A 17,808-nucleotide genomic window follows, 5' to 3' on the forward strand; every position below is an offset into this window, starting at 1 on the left:
ATAGATGTATTGAAATTAAAACAGGGGGCTGGGGATTTAGCTGAGCGGCAAAAAGCGCCTGCCTGGCAAGCGCAAGGTCGTGAGTTCGGTTCCCAGTACCGGAGAAAAACCAAAAAAAAAAAAAAGAAATTAAAACAAAACTCACACTCGTGTTTTTCTGTTTCACCATAGAAACATCCTCTACAGCAACTCTTTATAAATTCTGCTGCCATTACATTCAATTTCCAATATAAGACACACACTTCCAATTTTTATTATCAACCTGTTGGTAGAATAGAAAGCAAGTTAAAATTATTACACTTAATGCCATTAGGTATCACTTTAAATCATATTATCTACCTTTCTAAGATATAATGATGGATCTGAAGCAAAAATATTTAAGACAAAAAGATAAACTTTTGTTCACTTATATAATTTTGTACAACTTAGGGTCTTTATGTTATTTAAATGGCATGCTCAAAAGTCAGTGAATGAATGATTTCAATGCTAAACTCTGAAAGGAAAATCCCATTCCACTATCAATTCTTTCATACCTGAAATACCTAAATCTATGCCCAAGCAAAATTTGAAAGAATATACAGCACTCATATAAACTGTGAGAAAATTTTCACTTCTTCCATATCAATTATTTTAATAATCCAACGCCCCTATAATTGAGGTCAATAAACAAATAACTGTATGCTTTGAGTCTTTCTGTTCCTTACAATTACACTAACAAAAAAGTATATCTTGAACTCTGTATCTCCAACACACACACACACACACACACACACACACACACACATGCACACAACCATTATGCAAATAAAGGGAATGTGTTTTATATTTACAATCACCATAAAATTGTTGTAAGAACTTCATGTCCAATTTTCTACCTTCATCTTAATGTCTTTATGTCAAATGCACTCTCTTCATTTATGCCTATTTAAATTCCACATTTTTTGTGGGAATTTTAAATATATGCAAAAGAATGTAGAGCAACAAAACCCACATTATCCAGGTTAAACAATTTTCAACTCATGGCAAATCTTATTTCATCTTTACCTTCTAACTTACTCTGTCTTTTAATTTTTTAAAAAAATAAGTTCCAATCTTGTCATTTTAACCATAAGCACTTAAGTAACAATCTTTAAAACATGCAGCATAAGGACTCAGGAAGTAACTTCAAGAGGGTTTCAGTGGTGTTGAAAGATAAATGGATCACTTCAAGCATTAAAACGAACAGTATCTGTAACACATTATAACGTGCTAAATATTTCTGAAAGGTACTTTTTATCAAAAAACAATCATAATAGCATTATCGTATAAAAAATTTAACATCAGCAACTACTGAATGTTCATGTTTCTCCTATGACTTCAATATTTAATAGTTGGGTTTTTTTGACAATGTGATAGGAAAGAAATGATTATCTTCTGTTGTTTTGTGTCTCTCTTATTATAAGTGAGATTGGGCACTTTTTCATATCAGGTTATGAAAATATCCTATGTTTATTCTATATTTAGTCCTGTGAATTTTTTACTTTATATCTCTGGCTCATCTTTTCATAAAGCTGTTGGTCTTTTTCTTTTCCAGTTTTAGAAGCTCTTTATACACTTTGAAGATTAGCTCATGTTCATCAGATAGGTGGCAAACATTATTCTACTTTGTCATGTCTTTTTACTTTATTATGTTTTCTGCTATGCAGAAGTATATATTCTTGTAGGTACACAAACATGCAATATACATACAGTACACATACATGCAGCTTGGGTCCATTATCCAAAATGCTGACCATATGTGTTCAGAATTTTAAAATTTTTTTTCAATTTTGGAATATTTGCACATATGTAGTGAGATATTTGGGGACAGAAACGAAGTCTAACATGAAATTAACTTGTGTTTCATATATACCTTACATACCTGGAGGTAAGTTTTATGGTATGGTATTTTCCACTTGGGGCATCATGTTGGTACAAAATTTTGGAGTATTATGAATATATAAACACATGAAAATATACACATACATATGTAATAATATTCTTTTATGCTTTTACTTTTTGTTTCTGGATTGAGTTATAGTAAAGGTTTTATCATATACCAGTCATAAATCATTTACCTATGTTTTCTTCTAGTGTTTATTTATTTATCATCTTCTAGTGTTTAATATGCTGTTATTTCTATATAGTCACCCTGGTATCCAGAATGAGAAATGAATACAAACTTACCTCTCCTAATTGGTTATCCCAGTATCACATATGTACCTTGTATTTATGTATTCTTATATTTAGTCTACTTGTATAAATTTAAAATGGTTACAAGTTACTGGTCACTTACACCTCTTAACATTATGGCATTTTATCTCTAAAAAATGCTGTTAACCTATAACTACACAGCTTTCTTTTATACAGTGTTTATAGAGAGTATCTTTTTCTGTTTACTGTTTTCATTTTACTAAACTTTATATACTTGAAATGTCTCTTATAAATAGCATTAAGTTGAAATGTTTTAGTCCAGATTAACAATTTTTTTCCTTTAATTGCAGGTTTCAATTCCAGTGCCTTAAATATTTATAAATATTTAATATAATTGATATAGTTGTTTAAAACTACCACTTTGCTTTGAACTTTCTATTTGTTCTACTTGTCCTGTTTCTTAACTGTCACGCCTTCTTTTGGATTGCTTATCATTTCCATTTTTTTTTCTAATAAACTGACTACTGAATTAGTTTTCTACTATTGCTGTAGCAAACTACCATACATTCAGTGTCTTAAAATAACACATGCTTTACTTAAACGTAGCATAACATAGCTATTTTAATAACTGATGATGTTAATTCAGGCTTTTGTAGGTTATTTCTAATTATTTATTGTTTCTACAGACTACTCCTCACAAATCTCATTTCCACGTGCGCTTGGTTATCTTAAATTATTCACTGATCATACTTACTTTTTTAAGCCAAAAATTAAAGTATACTCTTCCAGAGAATATTTTTTACCATATCATTTTAAATTCATACTTTGATAAATAACCCAATTAAAATGAGCAAAGCATTTCTCCAAAGACAGACAAATGGATAATAAACACATACAAAGAACTTCAACATCAATCACTATTAGGGAAATGCAAATCAAAACCACAATGAAATACCACTTCATACACTAATCAAAAAGTTACACAAAAATTAATGTTGTTGAGGATGCAGAGGAAATGAAGCCCTGGTGGAAATGTAAAATGGTGTAACGGCTTTGCAAACACTTTGGCAATTCTTCAAAAACTTCATACAAAGGTACTGGGAATCCTATTCCTGGTTTATATGCACATATGAGAATGGAAAACACATTTTCATGCAAAAACTTGAACAGGAATGTTCATAGCAGCCCTATTTATAAAAGTGAAAAAACTTAGCTCTGGGACCAGTTCTACAAGCTATTTAAAAAAAAGTGAAAAAAATGGAAACAACTATCCATCAACTGATGCATGGATAAAACAAAATGTAGTGCATATACTATGTCCACACAATGAGTTATTATTAAAAAATGAATGATGTGATGATTCTTGCTACAACAAGGATAAACCTCAAAAATATTATGGTAAGTGAAAGAAACTGGACACAAAAGACCATGTTATATGATTCCATACAAAGAAATTCTGAGAAAAGGCAAATCCAAACAAAATATTACTGGTTGCTGCAGGCTAAAACTGGAAGGAAAAAATGGGAAGTTATTGCAAATGGGTACAAGGTTTCTTTTGATGGGGGAGACAAGATTGTTCTTAAATTAGTAATGATGAGTGTACAATGCCATGAATATATGAAAAACCACTGAGTTTTACAATTTAAAGTGGTGAATTTCAGATTGAATCATACTTTCAAAAAATCCTTTTATATAAGGCATGATCACAGGAGATATGTTGCCTCTTCACACAGTCCTATAACTGTGACACTGCAAAGGTAACCATCTTTAAAAGATAAACTTTAAGCCACAAAAAATTCCTCCTTTTAAAAAAATCACATCTTGAAATTGTTTTTAGACCAACAAGGTGATGTGAACTTTCTCCTATGATCTATTTAGTGGTCACAACCTTCCAAAGACAGCCTCCCCTCATTTTACTTTCCTTGAAATTGTTTAAAGGTAGAGTGAGTTTTCACCCTTTTCATGACTAAATAGCCTTTTGAGATTCCAGGATTAGGGGCAGAAAGTCTCTCATTAGCTTCCCTTGAATGAGCTCTGGGCTGACTTCCAACTATCCCCGGAGCACTGCAAACAAGAACAACTCCTATTCAACTCTACTAAGTTCCCTCAGTTTGGCAAATATCCTCAAAGCAAAGAGCTTCTTTACTTAGTCATATTCTCAGCTTTCTCTTAAATTTTGGCATGGAATTGTTCAAAATATATATAATTGAAATTTTTTTTTAAAATACAGTCTTCTTAGTTTTTTCTACTTATTTATGCCAAACATGAAAACCTGATATTTACTTTTCAAATTAAAATTATCTCTCATGAGTTAGGACTAGATTTGTAAAAACTAAAGACAGGTGGATAAAGTTTATATCACAGTAGCTGCAATATTATTTGTTACTTCAGCTGATTATATTATAATCCCCGTAAAAGTTTTCATTCATTTGTTCATTCATTCATTCGTTTATTTTTGTTTTTGTTTTTTGAGACTGTGTCTTGCTACGTAGCCCAAGCTGACCTCAGACTTGCCCCCAGCCTCTTGCCTCAGCCGGCCTCCAGCTTGGGTTACAAGTGCGTAATACCATGTAAAAAGTTTACTTTTAGCAAAAGTTACTTTTAAAAGTAACTTCTAGCAAAGTTTTAGTAACTTCTAAAAAGTTCTACTTTTTAAAAAAGAAAAATTACGTTTACACTCCACCAACAATGAAGAAGGGCTGTCCTCCTTACCCCCACACAGCCTCTCCAGCATTTGTTATTGATTAATTTCTTCATGATGGTGGTTGTAAGTTGGCACAACTGAGATAAGATGTAGGGTATGGTAAAGCTGGCTGGAGAAATGGGCACAGTCTGCCAAGTGCAAGATCCCAGGGCACGCTAGACGATTCTCAGGAACCCATATGTAGAACTTCTCATGGGCTCCCACAAAATGTGGACAGCCTACAGGAGACCAGACACCAGGAGAATCCTGCTGTCATGACTCTTCACAGTAGCCCACTCTAGAGGCAGAAGGCACCTTTAGGTTTGTACTTTATCCTTTTCTATTTTTGTTTGCTCCAAGTTCATTCTATAGATCAAGTTCTTCTCTTACCACTTCACCCCTTATTTTTTCAAATGAACTTTTGGCACAATTTTTGGCTTGTTTCATACAATTCTTTGTTCAAGGCAAGAAGGATCTGGAAAACTTTAAATTGGCAAGTCATTTTTAAAAGCGCTACCCAACAATAATCAATATGGAGATTCCTCAAAAAACTAAAACCAGAAATTCCTTTTGATCCGCTATTCCCCTTCTAGGAATCTTCTCCAAAGAGTTAAAGGCATCATACCACAGTAATGTATGCATACCAATATTTACAGCATCGCAATTCATAACAGCTAAACCTTGGAAGCAACCTACATGTCCACCAACATATGAACTGATAAAGAAAATGTGATATTTATACACAGTGGGTGCTACTCTGCCATAAGGAAGGATTAACTTTAGTTATAGGAAAATGGATGTATCTTGAGACCATTAAGTGAAATAAATCACATACAAGCTTAAATATTGCATTGTTTCTTTTATATGAGAAACCCAATATATAAATAAAGTACAAAATAAAAGACAAACAATATGAAAAATAGAGAGAAAAGTTATTATAATCCAGCATGGACAAATGTATCTAAAAACATACCTTGATTTAGTATAATTATCTTATGTGCTTTGTATGTTTTTTGGCCTGTTAGTCTGGCTGTTAATTTGTATGAATGATAGTTAAATTTATAATGACTTATAAAATAAATAAATATATCTGATGCTGGAAAAGTGCTAAAAAGATGGGGAGGTGGAGAGGAAGGGAATAAAAGCAAATTGAGATGTGTTATGTACATGTACCAATTCCCACAATGAATGTAATCATTATGTACTGCAAACATATACTAATAAACTTTTAAAAATAAAAGCAAATAAAAAATTAAACAACCTGAGAAGTCTAGTTTTTTGTTTGTGTGGCTTTTTTTTTTTTTTTTTTTTTTTTTTTTTTTTTTTTTTGAGACAGGGTCTCACTAAGTAGTTCAGGCTGGCCTGGAACTCACTATGTAGTCCAAACTGGCCTCGAATTTGCAATGAATCTCCTGCCTCAGCTTCCTGAGTGCTGGGAGTACATGTGTACACCACCACATTCAGTTGAGAATGCATGAATGGGTATCAGATTCATTATATAACTAAAGTAAATAAGTCAAGGGATTAAGCATACATAAAGGGGTTAGAGAAAGAACAACTCTGAAACATCCACAGTTATATAGAAACTTGACATATGATACATATAGATAAAGATAGAAAAACAGAATACTCAATAAATGATACTGGGAAAAATTGATTACTCACATAGAGAAAAGAAACCAAATTCCTACTTCACAACACATAAAAACCAATTCCGTATGGATTAAGGACATAAATATGAAAGATATTTTAATAGGCTCTTTTTAGAGCAGTTTTAGGCTCACAGCAAAGTTGAAAAGCTACAGGGATTTACTATATATCTCTAGGGAAAACAACATTGTAAAGCATTTTTTTTTCCATTTTAAAGCTTTTAGCAGAAAATATCAGCCTGTATTTCTGTGATCTCAGGGAAAGGAAAGATTTGTTAAACAAGATGCCAAAAGTACAAGTCATGCCTGATAGATGTAATCATTATGTACTGCAAACAGGTACTAATAAAACTAAATATTAAAAAAAGAAAAAAGCAAAGTACAAGTCATAAAGAAGTTGACATAGCTATATTTATAGGATAGAATGTATTCATTAAGACAATATAAAGAAAGTAAAAAAGACAAGCTGACTACTGAGAAGATATTTGCCGTGTGCATAACTTATAAGGGATTTGATTCTACAGTATGTAAAAAACTTCCAGAAATCAATTTTTAAAGACGAAAAACAAATTAAAAAACAGAAAAAAACATAAAAACAGGCATCCATCAGAACAGCAACTATGAAAGGTTTGACATCATCAGTAATTAAAGAAATCCAAATTAAATCTTCATCAGGCTACTAGTCCATTTATCAAAAATCAAAAATCAGGTAACCACAGATGTACAAATGTTGACAAGGACAGAATGAACAGTCATTGCTTGTAAAGGTATAAACTGGTACAACCACTTTATAAAACAATTCAGCGTTACCTAGCAAAACTGAAGATCCATAATTCCGCTCCTAGATTTAAAGAGCCTAGGAAATTCTTGCACATAGATACAAAGAAACATGGATTGGCGTGGTCATAACAAGATAGCTTTTAATGGCAAAAAGTAAAAATTCTTAAAACAAGAAAAAAGAAGCTTGAAAATACCTTAAACATCCATTAACAGAATGATAGATAAACTGTAGTAAAAGTCAAATGATAGAATGATGATAGTGTATAAAAAAGTCGTAGAAATCATATGGTATACTTTTATTTATAAAGCACTTCAAAATAGACAAAACTAAACAATAGATTGTTTAGGAATATGTGTATATATGTGTGTGTGTGTATATATATATATGTGGTAAAACTATAGAAAATCAAGGAAAGTGGAAACAAAGATATTAGCAGGGAGAATACACAAGGCAACTTCAAAATATTGATATACAGTATATTATTTAAGCATGATGTGAATACAGGACAATTATTTATATTCTTTAATCTATAGCCATGTTGAAAGGACTGTTTTCTACATATGAAATAACTTTTCAATTGAAAAGTAAACACAGTTGTTAAAGTATGAAAAAAATAAAGATTATTCTTAATCTCATCATCCTGAAATAACTATAGCATTTAAAGGTAAGTATACTTAAATTATGTGATTTCTTCCACTCTATTTGTATTTAAATTTTTCACCGTCATTGTGATATAAATGACCTCCAACTTATACATGTATTTAAAATATAAAATTAAATGAGTCATATATGTATATATTAGAGAAAGCAGCACTGCAATCAAGCAAATGAATATATCCATCATCCCCCAAAGTTGTTTCATTTTCTCTTTTAATCAATCTTTTCTTATCTTTCCTTGCTTTTATCTCCAACTAATTACTAATGTGCTTTATATTAGATTAGATTAATTTGCATTTTGTAGATTTTTGTTGAGTATATGTTTGGATACAGTTTAAGTACATGGTTCACTTTAGATACTGCCAAAACGTTTTCAAAATGACTGCCAGAGGCAGTCATTTCAACATGGCTATTTATACTTCCAAAGGCGAAGTATGAGTTCTAGTTGCTCCATAGGCTCATCAACACTTGGTAGTAAAACTTTTCCATTTTAACCATCCTTTTTATATTCTTAAGAAATGTATTCATTAACTACTTGTCTGAGCTCCAGAACAACAACAAAATCAAGCCTTTAATAAAGACTGAAATACAACTCATACAGAAATTTTAATCTAAGAGCATTTTCCTTTGAATGGATAATAATTGATACAAAGACCTAAATTGATATAAGCCTCAATTCTGCTTTGGTCAAAATATCTGATTTCTACATAACAGTTTTAAAAGAATCATTGAATTAGATGCATCAAATGATTTAAAAGCAAGTTAGGAGTATCAAAAAACTGGAAGTAGGGTAAAATACAGTCCAACACAGTTTTTACTTATGATTTAAACACTGATAAGAACACCTAAACCCAATATATCAAAATACTATGAAAATAGTATTCATAATTTGGATGGGGGGGAGATGAAATACTTTATTATAATATAGTGCTATTCAATATGCTCACCTACTTGTTTCTCAGTGCTTTCTACTTAATTATAAGAGAGGAATAATGCTGTGAAATGATATACTTTAACGTATGGCTAGTCTACAGTCTATATTCTTTCCAATCGGACTATAAACTCCACTCTAATAACCATGCTGTTGTCTCTCCTTCTATCCTTTACTTCTTGAAATACGGATTTTCTACTCACTACTTTACTTCTTTATCCTCTACTAATACCTTAAAATCACTGGCTTCCACCTTTATCATTCCACTTAAATTATGTTTGCTGAGGTCAATGCCGGCCTCCTAATTATCAAAGCCAACAGACCCTTGATCTGTTCCTAACTTCCTAACCCTTCCGACTCATGTGACTCCCAGACAGACTTCTGTCCTCTCCTGACTTCTCGGCCTTCCCTCTTTCCTGAATGTTCCTCCTCAGTCTCCTTGACAGTCCCTACCCATCACTTAAACATTAGTTTTCCATCTTTGGTCTTCCTTTTTTCTTATTCTACGTTTGTTTTAAAGACTTTTTACACCGTTGCAGCATTAACTGTCACAAATTCACTGCTGTCTCCAACCTCAGTAACTCTGAAGTTGACCTCAGAAAAAACCTGATACCAATAATCTGTGAACTAGATAGCTCTGCCAGATATCCTACAAGTCTCAAACTGATTTCTCTCAACCTGAATTAATCTTTCAATTTACTAGTTTTGTTCAGAAGTACACAATTATAATTCAAGTGAAGCAAGTACATTTTAAGACATTTTAAAAACATTTTTCTTGGAAGGTTAAAAAAGAAATGAAATATTATTACAGCTTTCTCCCCCGTTATGAAGGTAACTCTTTGTCATTGGCAAAAACTACAAAAATACAAGAGATGATATACAGCAAATCCTCTCTGATCTCAGCTCTCAAAGGCAAGCGCTGTTAACATTTCCTTCTAGAAAAAGAACCAAGAACTTATAAAATATTAAACCAGTAAATAGCATTTTGTTAATTATCAATATTTTCTAGGCTTTTTTTTTTTTAACATTATTGAGAGAACACAACTCTTCGTTGCCTACCTGCAGTGAGAATCAGAGTATTTTAATTACAAAAACAATCCATGGCTTACTGAAAACATTCTAAAAGAGTCAATGGCCTGGCATCTTACGTCTACTATATCCAGATGTTACAGAGCGTAATATACTTTATACTTTAAGAAACCATTGCAGAGAAAAGAAGAAAATGGAAGAGGTAGAAGTCAAATCTAAAACCCAGTTGGTCCTTATGATAAATGTCACCATTCTGTGCTGCAAATATGTACTGTACTAATTAAAAAATAAAGGTGATTTAGTTAAAAAAAAAAAATTTAGGTAGACTGCAGTTTGCAAAAGCCGAAGGAAGTGATATTTAATCCCCCTAGGTCGCTGAAGTCTCTGAAACATCGCAGATGAATCCCCAGCTAAGCTGCTCTCCCCAGAACCAGCAGCGCCCATCTGCCGGCGTCGTCCGAGGCGCGCGCCGGGGCAGCGAGCAGGGGCGGGCGTCCCCGCCGGCTGGGGACCCTTCTCGGGGCGGGGGTGCCCCCTGTGGGGCCGGAGTCCCACCGAGCCGATCGCCGACGCGCACGGCCCGCTCCCGCTCAGCGGGCGAGGCTGGGCCCCCAAACCCCCTCTGGCCTCGGCGAGGCCGGCGTCGAGAGGAGACCCCGAGTCAGGCCCCGGAGCCCAGCCACCGCGACAAGCACACGGCAGAGTTAAAGGAGACCGCCGCTCTCACAGCGCCGGCTCTCACGCGCCCACCCCGCGAGCCCGTCCCGGAGGCCGGGGGCGGCCGCGGGCGGGGCCGGGCGCTCGCCGGGAGAAGCGCACCTGAGCCGCGCCGCCTGCTCTCCCCGCCGAGCGCCGCCGCCTCCTACGCTGCGCTGAGGTGGCCCAGAGACCGCTCACCTGCCCCAGGCTCTGGGCGCTGCGCCTTCTCTGCGGGAGGAAACCCGGGCCAGCCCGCACCTACGGCGGCCGAGCCCGGAGGCCCCGCCCCTCAGCAACGCCCCGCTCCCCTCAGGTACCCTCCTCCCGCGGCCCTCAGGTTTTCCCGCCCTCACAAGGTCCGGCCCGCCCCGAGCGCCCCGCCCCTTCCCAGCCCGCCCCGCCCACAGACGGTCCGCCACGCCCCTTCCTAGGTCTGTCCCGCCTCCAAATGCCACGCCCCTTCCAAGGTCAGCCGCGTCTTCACCAGGTTTGCCCCGCCCCCGACTCCTGGGTTACTTGCTCGTTTTGAGCTGGGCCCTATGGTAAAAAGTACAGAGGGAAAGTGACCGGCTTGATGAACTTGTCTGAACTTTAAGATGATCAATAAGCCTTTCCTGTAAGAGAGGGTCCCGCAATTTTTTTCTTAGAAGCAGAGAAGTTGTCTTGTGTTGTCACTTTTAGAGGTTTTATTAAAGGTCTAATACAGTTTTTGAGAGTCAGCCCGTTTTTCTTCACTTCTGTTGCTTTATGTCTGCTACTGCCTTGCCACCAGTGGGCAGGAAAATTAAGCGTGTCCACAACAACACCCAGCACCTTCTGTCTGTGCTGGAATCTTCTCTAACTCTGGCGGCAGGTTGGCTGGCTCTATTTTTTCATACCTCCTACGGCAGATATCTCAACTCTGTTCTCGGACAATTGTAGAATGAATTTCTACATTATCTCATGAAGAATGACTCTGTTTTTGAGGGGGTTGATAAGGGAGTTCTGATCATCTCAAGGCCCCAGAGATGCTGGGGTAGGAGAAGGGGTAGGACTCACAACCTCATTAATTCAGGAAAAACGACACAGTGTACTTACTTGCTTTCCTTAAGGTTTATGATGCACATTAGCATCTTTCAGGCCCAAGAACCACGTTTCACTTTGCCTAATCCTCCATTTCCCATATTTGACCACAGAACTCTCTTTTTGAGAAATGCCTGTTACCATCATCCTCATTTTATAGTTAAAAAAGAAAAGGATCAAACACCAAGTAGTCCCCAAGTGTAGAAGCAAGATGTGAATCTGGACTTTGGACCTCAAGCCTTCTGAGAGCCTTCTGTGTGTCGGGTACTATGCTATGTGGTGTGTGTATGTGTGTGCACTCAAACATTTATTGAATGAATAAAAACAGTGTTCAATAGAACATGAATTCCTAGAGTGTTTGTGGAATGATTTCAAAATATAAACGTGCATATGAATACAATGGGAGTGGCAGATAGAAGTGTGCTCCCCAATCCCAGTTATTTTCTTTCCATTTTATGCCTTAGAAAATCATAATAGTAGAACCCTATGCACACCCATTCATTTATTCACTCACTTGCTCGGCAAACAATTTTGAGAGCTGTAGTATAACAAGTGCTATTTCAGATACTTGCTTTGAAGAGAAAGTAGCGTTCCAACAGTGTCACAGTTGCATGCCAAACATTAAGTTCTCTTTCTGGGCACTACACTGAATTCCTTTGCCCATTTACTTTGCATCCAGGTAAGGCCATATGACTAGCAGAATTTGAGCAGAAGTAGATTTTCACTTGTGGATCTAGAACATGGGGAGTTCACTCTCTTGCTCTTCTCATTTCTTGAAAATCTTGGAACATTCCTGGACCATGCTGGCCATTGCTTCACCTATCAGTGTGACAATATGGGAGAAGTCTTTCTTCTGGAGTGACTTCATGAAATAGTTTTTTCCACTGTCCACCAACTTCAACTGGGTGGTGAAGTAAAGAAAACAAACCTTACTGTAATAAATCACTAGTATGTGGGGAATTTTTTTTCTAGTAGCAAACTACCTTCATTTACTCTGATTAGCTTTATCATAAAGGATGACATATAGATTACATAAAACATACAGAAAATGTTGTCTCTTGCTCTAGGCTTTGTATGGGAAACACGGAATACAAAAATTTATCAAAGAAAATAGTAAGATCATAAAAATTTTGTTGTCACAAGTGGATAAAAAAAATCTTTATATGTACACAGGTCTTTGTTCTCTCTCAGATGCCTACCTGATCTGACTGCTGATATCTTCACCTAAAATAAAACATAGACTCACCATCATATCATTTTTATTAGCCCTTCTTAAATTATCCTGAATAGTAAGGTATTTCCCTGAATAGGCTTCAGAAGATCCAGTGGTGTTTAAAGTCCTTGACACCATCCCCATCTTGCTCTTCTATCCAGCTGCTGGCCCTGCTGATCACCAGGGACCCTAGGCCTGCTCCAGAGCTTGGTCAAAGACATCCAGAGTTTGCTGGGAGCCTTTCTTAGAAGCGATGGCTATCCACAGATATTTCCACAGCTTCCCTTTGGGTACTGCTCCAGCAGTTAGACGTGCTTGGCTTTCTAGATTCACCGCAAGTTCAGACCTCATAAGTCAATCTGTTCCAAAGCACCAGGATGACTTCTAGTCCTTGAATACCACTTTCAGATTTCTACACCACAATTATATAAGATATCATTCCTATATTAATACTATTCTGGTGGTCTTACTTCCCTAACTGCAACACTATCCATGGGCTTAGCTGCCCAACTGGAAGATTATGTGGCTTGTCCCATCTTCTCTTCCACTGTTAAAAGGAAAACGCTGGAGTTCTATGTAGGAACTACAGAAGTTTGGGTAAAAAATTACATCATGGTGGAGATTTCTCCAAGAAAGGTAGATGATTGGCTATTGCCTTACCAGGATAGAACTTATCATAATGGGAGAACTCATTTTCAGCTTTGCAAGCTGAGAAACTTGCTTCTTCTCACTACTGCATACTATGTAAATATCTCTTGTGAAGAAGGCTCTGTCAGGCTCACTAAAGGTAGACAATAAGATGCCTGTGTATTGCTGCAGAATGAGAAATAGAACTGTGATGATGCCTAGACATTTGCATCTTATGGCCAAAACACTATGCCTCTAGGAACAAGAAGCTAAATGGTAATTAAAAAGTTGCCTAGGGAGAGATATAGAATCCATTCAAGGAGAACTAAGAGAAACATTCAGCATCAAATTTATAAGAGCTGATCAATACCAAAGAAGATGCTGACCTATCACAGATATGGACAAGCTAAGTGGTTCTACTCACTGGAGACATAATCCTAATCATAACCCTTCTTCTCTGTAGTAGATGACAGTATTGACCTAATGATTTTGTACCACACAATATTTATGTGCTTTGCTATGACTCTGTAGCTCATTATACTTAAAGAATAGAGGGTGTTTCCCTACCCTTTGATTTTGGGTTAGCCATATATCTTTCTTTGGTCAATATAATGAGGTAGAAGTAACAATGCTCAAGTTCTGAGCTTGGGCCCAAGAGACTTCATGTTTCTCAGCTTGCCATCTTCTCTTCTACCAATGCTAGATTTGCCTGAGTCCAAGGAGAGCAAGAGACCCATGAAGCAGCACCATGCCAGATAACCCAGCCTAGATCAGGTAATCTCCAGCTGACCAGAAGATACTTGAGAAATAATGAATGATTGTTATTTCATGCTAGGGTATCTTAATTACGTTTCTCATTATTCAAAACTCAGAGTCAAAGGAGGAAATGTTTAGTTCAGCGCAATTTGTAGAGGTTTCATCTATAGTTGGCTAATTCCAAAGCAGGGTGGCATGGCAGACAGGCATCACTCAGGAGAGACAGTTCATAGCATGGCAGGCTGAAGGCAGTAAGGAGCAGCAATAAAGAGCAACAGTAGCAAGCCTGCCTTCTTTCTGTCCCTTTATATTCCATGCAGGCTACAAGCTTATTGATTGATGCCTGTCACTCTCAAGGTGGAGTTTCCATTATCTATATCCTCAATCCCAGTATCACACCCTTAATCCACATTCACACACTCTAATCCATCTACCTTTAAAACTTCCACCTATGACTGCATGAGGCTTTGGAGGGACATCTAGATATAAACCACAACATGTGGAATTTGAGGATTATTTGTTACACAGCAATGCTCCCTGATATATCCTCTAACCATGATTTTCTGGGATGTCATAGAAGAGGTACTCCTACTCCACTGTTCATTCAGCATTTCCAGTGTGTCCTGGTCTCCCAAGACACTAGGATGTATCAACTAAGCCAATGGTAAGTTAGAGAATTCTGCTTCTTACCCTCAGTAAAACTAATATTTTCTGTCCTTTAGGTTAAATATAAAAATATAAATATTTGTCATAGTAGAGGAAAGATTTAAAAACAGTTCAAAAGGCTGCTTCTGAATATTGATTGTATCTTTAAAAATCACTATTTGAAATAAAATGTGAAGCTTACCATTTGTAATTTTTGCTTTCAGCAGTTTTAGGAAAATTCACACACCCAGTAAGATCTCCAGGCAGCTAAGGATGCCAAGGCTTTCTTCCTTGTACTTTAAATCTGTTCCAAGTCCATAAGGAGAATTCATGAATAAATGTGGTTAACAGATGAACAAAAGATCCAAAGACAAATTTTTTAAAGACACTTGCATTTTCAGTTTGTTAGATTAAAGTATACATTGGTCTCTATTTGAATTAGAAGTTTTGTGGAGGAGGGACCTCCAAATGCTTTATAATCCTATTTTTTTTAGACATTCCTTCTTTCTCTACCACTCTCAGCCTTTCACTAGCCTCCTCCACCCTTCCAGCTTATGAAGGCACTTTTGGGACAGTTTTGAGGAAATGTAGGAGGTCTGTAATTCATTTCCTACTTGATGTCAGTTACATATACCAGAAGAAATAAACAATGTAAATACATTTTTAAAACAGCTAGGCAGCAACCCCATAAAGTGGCTGTTACAGAGCAAGCACATTACCCTGAGAGGTGACAGCACTCCTGGGACAAGACAGGGTCTTTGAGGACCAGTGAAGTATACCCTTCCATTCCTGAAAAACATCCCCTCAGGAAATAATTTGGCATTTCCTGCAAAACATGAACTTGCTTGGCAGCTTGACCAACTCATCACCCCTGTTTCTCTCATACTGCATGCCTGATTAATAACAATAACTCTCCTGAGAGCATAGTGAATACAAGTTTGATAGCAAAGGGGGTAAGAGAAGCCAAACAACACCCCTGCCAAGCTAATACGCATGTGCACACGCCCACACATAAGTCTTAAAATATTGGGAAATACAAAATACTTCAGTCAAAGCCACCTTACGTAACTGAAAACAGCGTTGAAAAGTACTTCCCTTCACCCGTCCAAATTTGTATATGAAGGGGATGGGGATTTAGCTCAGCGGCAAAAGCGCCTGCCTGGCAAGGTCGTGAGTTCGGTTGCCGGTACCGGAGAAAAAAACAAAAAAAAACACAAAAAACAAAAAACAAAAAACAAATTTGTATATGAATATACTTTATAATGCTCATAGTTGGCATTCTCCATTGACATACTTCAGGCCAAAGAGTGTGCTAATCATTCATATTTTATTTATTTTAATTTTTGTAGCTACCTTGCAAGAATCAGCATTATTATTTAGGCTTTATGGATAACTTGTCTGAGATCATCAAGAAGTGGTCAAGGAAACAAAATTTTAACCCACAACTGTATGTACCGCTATCACTCAAGCTCCTGTTACTAACCCTCAGATTTGGTTGGTAAACTGTTAAGGCCATAGGGGTTTTCTTTACATAAACCCAATTCATTACTCAAAGCCTGTTGGAGTCACCATCTCTCTATGGATTCTTGACTTGCTTTAGACAGGGTTCTGAGGGTTACAAGGAACCCATTCAAATTAGCTGAAGTAAAAGGCCTATTCCTAACTGGGGAAGGAAGCAACAGGAGCACATTCAGGAATCAGAAAGGGCAAAACTCGAAGTATCCCAGACACCCCCTGCTTCTCATCCCATGAGGACTGTTTCTTTTCGAACACTTGCTCACGCAAACCAGCTTCTCTGAATCTCTGCACCTCAAAGGTGCTGTTCACAACTGTTTCCCGAATGAGTTCCATGATGATAAGCCCACTAGACCTTGAGGTCAAGACTTGCCACTTAAGAACTAACTGCTACTCCTGGTCCAGATTACTGGAGGAGGAATCTGATTGTGTCTTTCCTACTTTCCAACCAGACTGCATTCAAGCACAGGTTGCTGTCTGGTCTATGGCTGGGCATCCCTGGGTCAGATGCTTGCCCTGGTATAGTCATAAAGGGATCTATGACTATAACTTCTAGATAAGAAAGCACCCTGAAATTCAGGAGATGCTCAGCTTTTCTTTGTTCTCCTTTCCTTTATCAAGCTATATTACTTTGTTTAGAATTTAATTTTAAGTAGCTTTCTGTTGCTTTTTCATTGCCTCCTGCTTATATGTTAGGTTCTTGGAAAATCATATACTTTGCTGTTGCATCTGCAATGCCTAGTAAAATCCTAGGAGCACAATAGTCACTTATTTGTTTAATTAGATAGAGTTTATCATGGAGCAGAACACTACAGAAGTTCAAGTATTAACTTTATTCCCTCCCTTATGTACATAGCTAGAAGGATCATTAGAACTAGAAAGAGAATATCAAATGTCTGATGACAGGTCTTCAGCCTCACTAGCTTAACTGGAGCACATGTAGAGAAGGAAAAGAATTTGAGCCTGAGCAAAAGTCTAAAATTCCTTCCAATTCTCTTACCAAAAGAGGACTACACTAGGCAAATAGCTCTCAATTTGAAGTCAAGCTCTGGGTCAGAGAACTGGGTTACATGCTCATTTTTGTGCCAGTCTGGTAAAGAGGATGAGATAAAACATTGGTTAGTCAGGCCTACTACTTGTGTTGAGATAAAATTCCCCAAACCACCTTGCTGCTACATATGGGATAGAATGGATGCTGGGAAAGTCATTTCACCGATCAAAGAACTTTGAAAAAAGGCTTGGGTAGATGGGAAACCCTCAGGTTTTTACCAGCCCAGGTATGTGATAATCTGGAGAAAATCCACAGAATTCTGATTGTCCTGATTAAACTAGTAGAAGGGCTCTAGCTTTATATAGATTGTCTACTTTCAAAGGGTTCAAAAGTTTGCT

The 17,808-nt window shown here is 36.9% G+C and overlaps 1 protein-coding gene across 3 annotated transcripts in view; it reads right to left on the bottom strand.

Moving 5' to 3' along the window:
- Tc2n (tandem C2 domains, nuclear) overlaps positions 1-10,913 on the bottom strand; it is a 34,976-nt gene extending 24,063 nt beyond the window's left edge. Inside the window, exons 1-2 of one of the 3 annotated variants that reach the window (XM_005390307.2) lie at positions 10,722-10,911; positions 146-262 (exon numbers count right to left, since the gene is read on the bottom strand). In XM_005390307.2, coding sequence (XP_005390364.1) covers positions 146-212 — 67 coding nt within the window. In that variant the 5' untranslated portion in view covers positions 213-262; positions 10,722-10,911. Of the gene's footprint in view, positions 1-145; positions 263-10,721 lie in introns of all 3 variants that reach the window. The other 2 variants (XM_005390306.2, XM_013517247.1) reach the window with 2 other exon arrangements.
- Between the last annotated feature and the right edge of the window lie 6,895 nt (positions 10,914-17,808).

This window comes from Chinchilla lanigera, unplaced genomic scaffold (assembly GCF_000276665.1).
Source record: "Chinchilla lanigera isolate Chin_1 unplaced genomic scaffold, ChiLan1.0 scaffold00037, whole genome shotgun sequence".
NCBI classification, from domain to species: Eukaryota; Metazoa; Chordata; class Mammalia; order Rodentia; family Chinchillidae; genus Chinchilla; species Chinchilla lanigera.